Here is a 12,717-nt window from a genome sequence, read left to right on the forward strand (position 1 = left end):
TTGAGAAGATTTGGAAGATAGAGGTTTTTATGCCGATGAGGTTGTCTCCTGAAGTTAAAGTCTGCTAGCACATTTTAGTGCAACAGATTGGAGTCTGAGGCTTTTCCTCCCCTTTATATAAAATACATATGCACATAAAAATGTTTCTAGTTATTCACAAATGTTTCAAGGAGGTTTTTTTTTTTTAGGGATTTGTGGGCTGTTTTGATCACTTCTTCTTTCCCTAGGCCTCCTTAACCCAGCTCTGGCCCTGCATTTTATGCTTCCTGGCAGCTGCTTTCCTGGCTCTGCCCCTCCTGTATCATTTCCCCCTTGGAAGGAGCCATGGAACTTATGGTAGCTCTGATGCTAAGAAGGAGAATCCAGTAGGCAGTGGTAGCATCCTATAAACTCCCTCACATGGAAGCTTTCCTTAGAAAGGGAATGTAGCCATACCTGTTGGTTATGTCCTCTGGGCAGCTATGTTTGCCTCTAAATCAGGGATTTAATTTTTTTATTTTTCTATGAGTCCCCGAGCAAGCACAACTATTCCTCCCCATCCCAAGCTCCTTCACCCTTAGGTCAATCTATATTAGAGCATAAGAGAGAAAAGGGGAAAGCAGGCAAGTGGGCAAGAAAATGTGGCTCAATTACCCTGCTATGTAATGAGAACCCCCCTGACAAGTAGGAAAACTACACCTTTTCTCCGTTGATAAGCAGGGGAAATACAGGCACACCTATTAACGATTTCAAAGCTGAGAGTCATCTGGCATAGATGATGGATAAGGATGACCTGTAAAAGGCTACAGATGATAGGGTGGTGGAAGATTAGGTGGTAAACAGATTATGAAGAACTGGCTGTCCAAAGGTGGCATCATGGTGGGAGGAAATGTCCAAGGAGTAATGTTTTGTGAACATATGTACAGATGACCACGTGGCTGATTTACTTATGTCCACTAATACTCATATTGAAGGTAACTGTGGAGGTAGACTTAACTCTTAGGGAATACACTGTCATGTATTTCTGTAAAGCATTGCTACAGCAAAGAAAATAGTGTGATATCAAATGATATAGTATGCTTGAATGCTGGTGCTCCTAGATTTGGAATGTGGGTGACAACAGTCAAGTAGTGTAACGTAAAGAGGAAATTCTCCATAAGTAATATAACTATGCTCTAAGATAATTCAGAATGTGAAGAGATACTTCCACCGTGATGAAATAAGGTTTAGAGAAAAAAATAAGCAGGATGATGAATTGGCTGATATGAAATTCAGAGTCTATTTTGGGATGGGTTCTTAAAATGACTTATTGTGAAGAAATTGTGTGTATGGGGGATAACAGACTAATGCTTGCAACTCACTAACTGGTCTGGTTAAAGTGATTGCTATAAGAAAAAAACATCTTCCAGTGAGATATTTGGGGGTAACATGTCTCATGAGTTCAATGAGTGGCTGTGCAAGTTCGGCAAGTATCACATGAAGATCCTAAGATAGGGAACGTTGGCTTTTCATGAATCAAGATACTAATGGATGAATGGAAGTTTAACTTTTTCATGGTAGGCAGCTAAAGTTGCAAGATGACAACAAACAGATTTATGCAGAATTAGAGAGATAAAGCAGGTATTAGCCAGAAGAATGGTGCACATTTCTTGAGAGATGAATATAAGCAATCAACTGGGCCATGCCATGAAATTCAGGGACTGAAGGTCAGGATGAAGAAGTCTTCTATTGTGTTGAGTCAATGTTAGAAGATTCCCAAGGTATCTCTCTCATGTACTGAGAAGTACATTTTTCAGATTACATGTATAACATTACTTAGGGCCGGATGCACAGAACTGCAACCCGGTGGAAAACACTGGGTTGGGCATGACTTTCATTTGCCGGGCAATGCTTCACACAAGTAGCATGCGAATTATATGCACTCCGTGCCGAGTACCGCAGTGAAAGGGGGAGGAACTGTGCCTGACACTTGCACACAAAAGTTGAATAGTAGGTGCAGCTCTTGTGCACAGGCCCTATACAGCAGTGGTTCCCAACCCTGTCCTGGAGGACCACCAGGCCAATCAGGTTTTCAGGCTAGCCCTAATATGCATGAGAGAGATTTGCATAAAATGGAAGTGACAGGCATGCATATTCATTAGGGTAATCTGAAAACCCGATTGGTCTGGTGGTCCTACAGGACAGAGTTGGGGACCACTGCTATAGAGTACAAGACTGTGATACCTGAAGCTCTGGAGGTAGGCAGCAGCAAGGGCAAAAAAAAAAAAAATAAAAAAGTTTCAGCTGCATCTGAAGCCTCTCTTTTTTGCAGCAAGTTTGGAAGTGTTCTGTTTTTGAGTTTCACGGCGATTATAGATTTTTTTCTGTAATTCTGGTAAATTGTTTTTGGGAGGAAAAGTATGGGCATTTCTGGATGTCTGTGTAGATACACAGGAAAAATGAAGCAATTCCTGATGCTATGCCCTCAGGTGTTATCCCTGGGCGAACATTTCTTTTTACGGTTTCCTTGTAAATGTTTAATTCAGTTTGAATTGAACAGGTATCTTTTCTTTGATCCCAAACAATTAAAGGCTTTTCTTGAAAATAAGTGTAAAATACAGGTTCAGATTTCGGGTCCGAGGGAAGAAACAGGAACTTAGTTTAAAGGAAAAAAGAAATGTATAGCTTATGAGACGTCACTTATGTTTTGTTGGGAAATTTTACTTGTTTAAATTGTGCCTCTTTTTTCTTACGCTCTCCCTTCTATTAAGTAGAGGACTTATAGAGATATCAATTATGGAAATTTAAATTTCTTTTCTTTTTTGAAGTAAGTTATTGCTGATATAGCTTTAGATTTCTGTTTTTTAATGCATGTATATGCATTAAAATTGAATAAATTGAATAAAATAAATAATTTTTTTTTTTAAAAGAGATGATAGGCTCCAGAGTAATCTAAGGAAATGCTTTTTTACAGAAAGGGTGGTAGATGCATGGAACAGTCTCCCAGAAGAGGTGGTAGAGACAGAGACTGTGTCTGAATTCAAAAGGGCCTGGGATAGGCACGTGGGATCTCATAGAGAGAGAAAGAGATAATGGTTACTGTGGATGGGCAACTTTAGTTTCACCGATGTTACAATAATCCATAAATAGTTTAATGAACTTTAAATAAATAACTCAAATTTTAATTTTTTATTGGTTTTGAAATTTTATAATTTCAATTATAATGTGCCATGAAAAACATTTGTTCCGTTTAGTGTGCCAGGGCTAAAAGAAGTTTGAGAGATACCGATCAATATGGTTATCCATATGCAAGAGTACAGCTTTGTTTCATATACTTTTACAAAAATTTCTGAAAGCACTGAAAATGGTTGAGTTCTAGAAGATCAATAAATAATAAAAAAAACCAATCGTGGTTTAAAGACTCACGAAACCTCTTATAGACTTCAGAATTCTTGAGTTTGAAGATGTGCATGTGGTATTATCTGTAATAACAGAGCAATCTGCTTCAGTATGTGGTCATTCTGCCATAACTGAAAGGAGCACTGATGTATGGTGCAATGGGAATTCATTTGGACAAAGCCTGTGAACCAATTCCAACAGAATCTTAGGTGCCACTGAAGAATTTGCAGTTGAAGTCTGTGAAAAGAACATTAACCGAGGCAACCAAGAGTCAAGCTGTGGTCTACTTGAGAGAAACTATTCTCTCTTTCTACAAGACAGCTGCTCTCTTCAGTCTTAATAAAAATATACTCTTGCTTCTGAAGTTTTTATGAGAAGGTCTACAAATGTTATGGATTGAGTGGGATGAATTTTTCTGGCTGAGGAGGAAGCTCAGAGATCAGAGTATACATGGTCCGGTGTAAAGAGGAAATTACTCCTGAGAGAAGCCAATTGTCAAGGGAAAGAGACAAAAATGTCATTTCTTGCATAGATTAGCTGAAACTACTGTTAGACATTTTGTGAATACCCTGGGAGCAAAAGAAAGACCAAATGGTGATTTAGGAATGTAAAATTCAGAAACTGTAAATGACTTGGAAGGATAGGAAAATGTATGTATATATTTTTTAGATCAAAGAAGGCTAGGCAGTTGCTTCAATATGAGAGGAATAAACACTGGCCAATTAATTCATCTTGAACTTTTTCACAAAATGATCGAGGCCTCTGAGGTTGAGGATTGGTCTGAGACCCAGTGACACTTTGCATTCCAGACCAGTTTTCAGATAGTTCTTTCTTAGTCTTCCAAATCTTGCCTGGACTTCAATAGTTAAACATAATTTTCATTTCTTAACAATGTTTCCAACAGTTGGAATGCTAGTTGGAACCATTCACATGTTTTGTTGTTGTTGTTTTTGTATTTTTTTTTTTTTTTGGGGGGGGGGGGGTTCATAGCTTTCCCTTGCTTTGGCAGAATGAATTATCTTCATTTTCAAATGCTCATTCAGCTGCTTAGAAAAGCCCATGGTAGTTGAAAGTAGATAGAGCAATCAAGCTGAGACATCTGATCTGAAGGGCCACAGTGTTCAACTATGGAACTGTCTTTATCTGACTGAAGGCATAATGAACCACAACTTTTTGTGACTGTTAATCTCTCTCATTTACTAATGGAGAAAAGGAGATAGTGGGTACTGCAGATGGACAGACTGGATGGGCCATTTGAGCTTTACCCGCTGTCGTTTTTTTTTTTTTTTTATAGTTATGTTTCAATTGCAAGTTGTCAAACTTTTCTACCTGCATTATTCAGTCTGTTCAATCTGAAATTGTTAATGTATGATTTATATTTATTTGTTGAATGATGCTGTGCTTAACTTTGCTATCATGCAGAGATTGTGTCAACTTCTGTTCACTTAGACCCTGATTCCATATACAGTCATGTGAAAAAATTAAGACACCCTGTGAAATATTCAGTTCTTTCTTAAGAAATGTTTACATAGCGATGTCAAATCTTTTTTTTTAATTTATCTCTGGAAAAGAAAGTAATGTAATTGCAGGTAAACAACAAAAATTTTCCTTGATTTACTTATGAAACAAAAGATGGAGGGATAGAGGAGGAGATGAAAAATGTAGATGATGTCTTCTACACAAACTTGTAAGTAGAAATGAATATGGTTCAAGTCAGACTCATATGCCTTGTGCACTAGAAGTTCCATTATTCTCAAGAGGACCTATTTTCTAAGTATATAACTTGCATTAATGCAGGTTGTTAGTAAATGAGACTAAGGTGAAAAAATATACCTATAAAATTGGTCCATTCAGAAGAATCTGCACAGATGCTTCTGTTTATCACAGCAACAAGCCAGTCAAATAACCTGGAAAGTCAAATAAAGTCAGTCATCTACTAAAGAAAAGGAAAATGTATAACATGTCTCTTTAGTCAGTCCTTTGAGGGGCCACTGAAAAGTTTTCAGTTCAGCCAAGAAGAAAATGATGTGGAGCCATAACACTTACAAGTTATTACACTTTTTGTTTCAATGATATGAAACGAAAAAAGTGTCAAGAAAAGTGTGAAATAACTTGTAAGTTTCATGGTTCCACATCATTCTCTTCTTGGCTGAATTGAGAACTTTTCAGCAGCCCCTCACATTCATCTCTGGCTTTACTCTCATCCACAGCTAAACACCCTCACAGATTGATATTCAAAAACATAATCTATTCTAAAGTTATACAAACAAGTGCTGTTAAAGTTACTAAACATCAGTTATATGTCTGAAAATAAAGAGTGTAAAAACAAAACCTTAAGTTAGTAGTGAAATTCAGCTGCTGCACATGTTATACATCTAAGTCCCAATGCCAAAATAGTGGGTATATATTAAATGGGTAAGTATCCATTTAAAGTTGAATTTTCAATAGCAACATTGATCTTAAGGTGTGCTAAGCATTTTAGCGCACGCTAAATCTAAGCACACACTAACCGCTAACATGTCCATAGACTAAAATACACACATTAGCATTTAGCGCGTGGTTAGTGCGCACTAAAAAGCATAACGCACCTTAGTTACCTTGCCTTACTGAAAATATATGTAACCAAAACTTAATATTGACCTCTGTGTTTATCCCATGCTTTTTTCAATTCCCACACTCTTCTTATTAGTTTCACATAGTAAAATGGTTAACTACCTAATAAACAGGAAAACAGACACTTCCACATACTTCCAGACACTTCCACATACACACAAAAAAAAAATTGCAAGATAGACCTGAGTAGAATGCATAAGTCAATTCCAAGAAAATATATAAAACATTTAACGGCAGGCCTCTCCAGAGATTACTGTTTCTTCAGGACTATTTTCAGAGTTTGTTTGTTTTTTTTTATTTACTTTCATTTTATTCTTTTTTTTTTTCTTGTCCCTGAAAATAATATGTTATGTCAGAAAATTGGGCACTTTTGCCTGTAGATCTTCCAATGTCCTTTTTGTGACTGAAAACCTCTCTCAATTACTGACATCTTCAAGCTCTACAACTAGTATAACTGTTGTAATGATACAATAAATTGGAGAAAATCTCACTGAAGCTCAAATCTGCCTTTATGATAAAGTACACCATGCACTAGGGGCTGAAGACAATTACCTGGCATAAATAACTTTGGCTACACAATCTCTCCTCATACCACACTCTGCTCTGGAACATGGTTTCTTGAAAACTTGCTGTTTGCCTGCTGTTATGGTTCGAACTTTTAATTTTTCAAGCAGCTCTTCTTCCGACACTCCCAGCAGAGAGGTTGTCGTCTTGATAAAATCTTAGAAAAAACAATCCAGAAGAGTAATAAAGAATTTAAAAAATTCTGGTGCAGTTGGCAACAAAAATTATAAATCATTATCTCCTCCTACCCCTACAAGAGCTGTGCAAACCATTTTAATCCTTACAGAATTTAACATATACAGTATGAAATGGAACACAAAACTTGGCTATCAAAATGTTCAACTTTTGAACACAGCTTCTGAGTCATCTCTCACTGTGCATCAAATATACTAAGCAATTTCCCCCTAGACAAAAATAATGGGTAAGACCTCTTTAGTGTATATAATTCTGAGTGACACCAAGCAACCACTGATTTAATCCACAAAAAAGCTAGAAGATACATACAATAATTATTACTCATGCTGATATTAATTTCCTTTTTACCTTTGGCATTCTCCTGTAAGTCACAGGGCTGGGATTCATCCTCTGAATCTGAGAACTGGATATTACCCATGTACAGAAGCCCTGACAGTATCTGCAAGGAAAGATGAATTCAGTTTGTCAGCAGAGGACACTACCAAGTCTGAAATAATCTGCACAAAAACCATCTACAACTTTAGAACACAAAAAATTCAATTATCAATTAGAATGAAAGAAATTTAAATGTTGCTCCTTGTGTTCTGGGGATAGGCAATTGCTGAAAGGTTTTTAATCCAGCCTTGATAGATTCTGATTGAGCTAGAAGTCCAAAGGAGGAAGGGGAAACTGCCAGACCCTCCTCTCTCACATAAAATATCTTCAGGTAACCATACAAAACACACACACACTCAAGAGACACTTCAAGTTGTCTGCACTGAATTGACAAAAGTCAGAATGCTGCTTTAACATTTCCATAGTTTTTGGCATACATATATTAGATTACCAACCAAAAGGAGATTATGTATTTACCCTTATAAGCTCTTCTCCAGTAGATAGGTGAGACATTCTAGACAAGTGGGTTATGTCTCAATGGCTGCATGCCATATGCAGAAGGAATCCAAACTGGATTTTTTTTGTGACTCTGCTCTACTTCAGTGTGCTCTCTGGCTCCACTCGAACATTGTCGGACTCCTGCCACATGCGCTGCTGAAAGCGACTGCAGATGCTTTGTCGCTCACAAAAGACAACTCCCTCCCTGTCAAAAGACATAGACTACCGCCATTGCATTGTCGAAGAAGACTATGATCTCTTGGCCCTCCAGAAGCTTCTGGAATTGCACCAGAGCCAGCCAAATGGCTCTTAGCTCCAGCTGGTTGATCAACCATTTCCAACACAGCTGAATGGAATGACTATTGCAGTGGGCACCCTAGCTTGAAAAGCTGGCATCCATCAGCACAAGGACTCAGGAAGCAATCCACAGCGGCAGCACCCCCCCCACACACACACACTCCCCTCCCCACAGAGCAAATGTGGGAGAAGCTACCAAGCCATGTTGACCTGAGTTTCCAGAGTCCAGGGAAGACAGGTCTGTAATGCATCCTTGTGTGGAGCCTAGCGAGAGAGGAACGTATGCTGGAAAGGATGCATGTGCGCTCTCGCCCAAGGGAGCACATCCAATGTGGGCCCCGTGGACCCCAGGACCTGAAGACAGTCCCATGCTGATGGAACTGGCTGCTTCAGAAAGGAAAAATCCTTGAGAACGCTTGCTTCTGGCCCACTGCCATGTCAAATGGAACACCAAGCTATTTCAGAGACTGAGCAGGCATCAGGCTGCTTTTTCTGAAGCTCACAATCCAACCAAGGTCCATCAGAACTGGAATCACCAGATCCACTGTATATCAACCCTTGGCCATTGAGGGAGCTCTTAACAGGTAGTCATCCAAGTAAGGGTGTACTTGCAAACCCATGTTCTGTAAAGAAGCTGCCATGACCACCATCACCTCGGTGAAGGTACAGGGAGCTGAGCCAGTCTGAAGGGTAGTGAGAAGGGTAGTGGTAAGTATTCTTTTTTTTAAACATGACTCCAAGTAGGTACAGGGGGGCCTGGAAATATTGGAATGTGCAAGTAAGCTTCCAGGAGCCAAAGAGGTAGGAACTCTACTGGGGCCACTGCTGCAATGACAGATCGCATTGTCTGAATGTGAAAGCATGCACTCATGAGAGCTGCATGTATATGCTGGAGATCCAGAACAGGCTTCCAATCATTGTGGGCATTCTCTGGCATTATGAAGTATATGGAGAACCTGCCGAAAGGGTGGGTGGCCCCGGCTCTATAGCCAGATTATTCAGTAAGCATTGTACAGTGGCATGCACCTTGAACAATTTGGCTGGTTGACCTGTGGGAGAGTCCACACAATCCGTCAGAGACCAGACAAATTCCAACTTGAAGCCCGACCGAAAAATGTCTAAGACCCACCAATCGGATGAAATGGGAGCCTGGGCCTGCAGAAAAACTGAGAGACTGCCCCCTATCTGTAGAGGGGCATCCTTCGGCCTGGCATCATTGCACCTTTTACATGGAATGGGAGGCAGATGGCTGGGTTCGCCTGTAGCTGGAGTATTGCTGGGAGCTTTGGGAAATCTCTACGACATAGCTGTCATATATTTGCGGGATCGCCTGGAGCCACTAAAATTAGAGCATCCGGAACCTCTAGCAGTTCTGGGATTGCTATCAGGCCAGTACTTAGGGCGACAGTCCACCACAGAATTCAGGGGGTTATCTAGGCCCTTGCCAAACTATAACTGCCCCGGAAATGAAAGTCTAGCCAAAAAAGCCTTGGTAGTGGAATCACCAGCCCATTGTCTGAAACAGAGCAGAAATGGGAGTACGCTGGCACGTTAGCCAGTACTTGCAGAAAAACATAAGCGACAACAACATTAGCACCATCAGTCAAATGAAGCTGAGGAGGCTCCATCGCCTCAGACTCCAGAGTGCGCAGCCGAGGCAAACGGGTGCGAGCGACAAAGGACGCCACCGAAGCAGTCTTAATGCCCAAAGCAGCTGCATCAAAAAGCCTCCAGAGGACAATAGCCACTTGGCGGTCCTGTATATCTTAAGCACCACACCACCTGGACTGGGAACAAGAAGTGCATGAAGTCACCTGCGCAATCATAGAAACCACCCTAGGCTGACCCAGAAGCTGCAGGCACTCCTGTGCCAGTGGATAAAAGCAAGACATGATCCATGCCATCTTAAGAGCTCCTGCCAGAGAGACATACTGCTCTGAAATTAAAATGCTCATATCAGGGTGCAAGGACAATAATAATAATAATAATAACTTTATTTTTCTATACCGCCACAATCTTGCGACTTCTAGGCGGTTTACATTCAAGAGAGCTGGACATTCAGTGAGTTACAATATGCAGATAGTTAGAGGAAATACAGAGTACATCAACTTTAAGAATGCAAAAGTATAAAGTGTACAATACTCTAAGACAGCGATGGCGAACCTATGGCACGCGTGCCAGCTGTGGCACGCGAAGGCCTTGCAGCTGGCATGCGGGAAGGTCCGCAATAGAGAGCTGCACGGGTCGCGGGGATCCCGTGGGGACGCCTCCGAGGGTCGTGGGGTTCCTGCGGGGCTGGATGTACTAAGTCGCGCGGCTTTTCTCCCTACCTGCTCTGCTTGCAGCACAGAGCCGAACGGAAGTCTTCCCGACGTCAGCGCTGACGTCGGTAAACAAAGCCCTCCCTCCCTCCGACGTCTGCGCTAACGTTGGGAAGACTTCCGTTCAGCTCTGTGCTGCAGGCAGGGTAGGTAAGGAGGAGTAGCCTCGCGGCTACCAAGGGAGGGGGGGCGGTCCGCCCCGCCCCGTTTGCAGCACAGCCGGCCAGGTCCCCTTACTTTTGTGGAGCTAACCCGACCGACCGACAACAGCCCTGGTCCGACAAACCTCCCTGCCCTTAACCGCGAATCTAAATTACCTTCTTACAGCAGCTGTAAGAAGGAAATTTAGATTCGCGGTTAAGGGCAGGGAGGTTTGTCAGACCGGGGCTGTTGTCGGTCTGTCGGTCGCGGAAGCGCCACAAAAGTAAGGGGACCTGGCCGGCTGTGCTGCACCCGGGGTGGGAGAGAAGGAGGGAGGAGAAGGACGCTGAAAGCACTAGGGAAGACAAAGGGGTGAAGAAGGACGCTGAAAGGCCATGGGGAAGACGGGGTGGGGGGGAAGGACACTGAAAGCATTTGTGGAAGACAGAAGGGGGAGAAGGACGCTGACAGGACATGGGGAAGACGGGGGGAGAAGGACGCTGAAAGCACATGGGGAAGACAAAGGGGTGGAGAAGGACGCTGAAAGGACATGGGGAAGATGGGGGGTGGGGTGGAGAAGGACGCTGAAAGTCCATGGGGAAGACGGGGGGGGGGTGGAGAAGGATGCTGAAAGGCCATGGGGAAGACAGAGGGGGAGAAGGACGCTGACAGGACATGGGGAAGATGGGGGGGGGGAGAAGGATGCTGAAAGGAAATGGGGAAGAGAGAGTGGGGAGAAGACGCTGGCAGGGAAGAAGACAGAGATGCCAGACTATGGGGGGAGCGGAGGGAAGAAGATGGGTGCCAGACCAATTTGGAAGGGGGGAGAAAGGGAGAGGCACAGTAACAGAGCAAATGGAAGATGCAGAAGGAAGAGAGACAGTGGATGGAAGGAACTGAATGAGAACATGAGGAAAGCAGAAACCAGGCAACAAAGGTAGGAAAAGAATTCTATTTCTTTTTTTTCTTTTTTTTTTTGCTTCAGGATAAAGTAGTATATTAGTTGTGTTGATAAAAATTTATAAACAAAAGAGGCTCTGGTAGAAACCCGTTTACAAAGTGTGTATTCTTCCCAATTAATATTTCCAAATTAATAAAGTCTTTTTGCTTATTTGTAAATGGGTTTCTACCAGAGCCTTTAATTCAGTAGCATAATTAAATGAAATAACTATTTCTGAAGTTTATAGGGACGGGTGGGGACGGAGGACATTCCTCGCGGGGACGGGTGGGGACGGAGGGATTCCTCACGGGGACGGGTGGGATTCCTCACGGGGACTGGTGAGACTTTGGCGGGGACGGGTGGGGACGGGTGGGATTTCTGTCCCCGCGCAACTCTCTAGTCCGCAATTAAGATATGCAGCGCGGCGGGAGGCGAGTGTGCCGGTGTCTGCTTTGCAGCTCACCTGGCAACAGGGCCGAACTGGCCATTGGGAGGACCGGGCATTGTCCCGGTGGGCCGCGGCCCATCCTCCTGTGCTGGCTGCAGTCCTGTGAGTGGATGTTTAGCCTGCCTGTCTTCCCCTTAGTATCCTATGAGCCAGGCAGTGTGTGAGGGGGAAGTGGGGGGAGGAAGAGAAGCTTCACACTGAGTCTGTCACAGGAACTCAGTGAGGCTGTAGTGTGACTCCACATGTGACATCTGTAATCAGGAACAGTTCCTAGTGCTCCCATGCTAGAGAGGTGAGGATATGGGGGGAAGTTAATGTGTCTAATAATGTGCTCCTCTGTAAAAACCTCTGTACCTTCCATGGGGGACATGCTAAATTCGAGGAAATAAAAAAGCTGCTTATGATGATTGCATAGAGAAGTTCAGTAAGCTGAGAGGAGGGCTGGGCTCTCTGTGAACAACCAACACACTAATCCTCTGTGCTGTACCTTATGGAAAACTCAATATAGCAAAAAACAGTAAAGTGTATATGTGGCCCTTCACAGTGCTTTTGTAAACATCATAATAAAATAACAAAGGCTCCAATAATGAAAAATAAAAGTCCTTTTCCCATACACTCAGGTTGCACAAGTCCGGTTTTCACCCGGACAGTATATTTTTTTACCAAAACGGATGTCTACAATTAGTAAAATTGCCCAATCTCATATTTTTTTATGGGGACGGATTTGTATACAGCACTTCATTAGATTTTTTTTATTATACAAATTTTATCTTTTTGTAGACTTGAAGTCTTGAACAAAGAAAATGAGTACAGCAAAAAAAGCAAAAACAGATAGTGGAAGACCATTCCAAGAGGCCTGGACAGAGTACATATGGAGTGATTGAACGCAGTGGGAAAGCATTGTGTATTATGTGTAATGAAAGTGTTGTGTCTCGCACATCAAGTGTCAAACGTCACTTTGAGACCAA

At 42.3% G+C, this 12,717-nt stretch overlaps 1 protein-coding gene across 10 annotated transcripts in view; it reads right to left on the reverse strand.

Annotated features, from left to right (window-relative positions):
* The window catches only part of MYO19 (myosin XIX), a 192,863-nt gene that overhangs the window by 76,609 nt on the left and 103,537 nt on the right, over positions 1-12,717 (reverse strand). For all 10 annotated transcript variants that reach the window (XM_033922186.1, XM_033922183.1, XM_033922185.1 and 7 more), the window contains 3 exons: positions 7,078-7,168; positions 6,523-6,691; positions 5,191-5,264 (listed from right to left, as the gene is read on the reverse strand). In XM_033922186.1, the coding sequence (XP_033778077.1) occupies positions 5,191-5,264; positions 6,523-6,691; positions 7,078-7,168 (334 nt within the window). The remainder of the gene's footprint in view (positions 1-5,190; positions 5,265-6,522; positions 6,692-7,077; positions 7,169-12,717) is intronic.

This window comes from Geotrypetes seraphini, chromosome 15 (genome assembly GCF_902459505.1).
Source record: "Geotrypetes seraphini chromosome 15, aGeoSer1.1, whole genome shotgun sequence".
In the NCBI taxonomy this organism is placed as follows: Eukaryota; Metazoa; Chordata; class Amphibia; order Gymnophiona; family Dermophiidae; genus Geotrypetes; species Geotrypetes seraphini.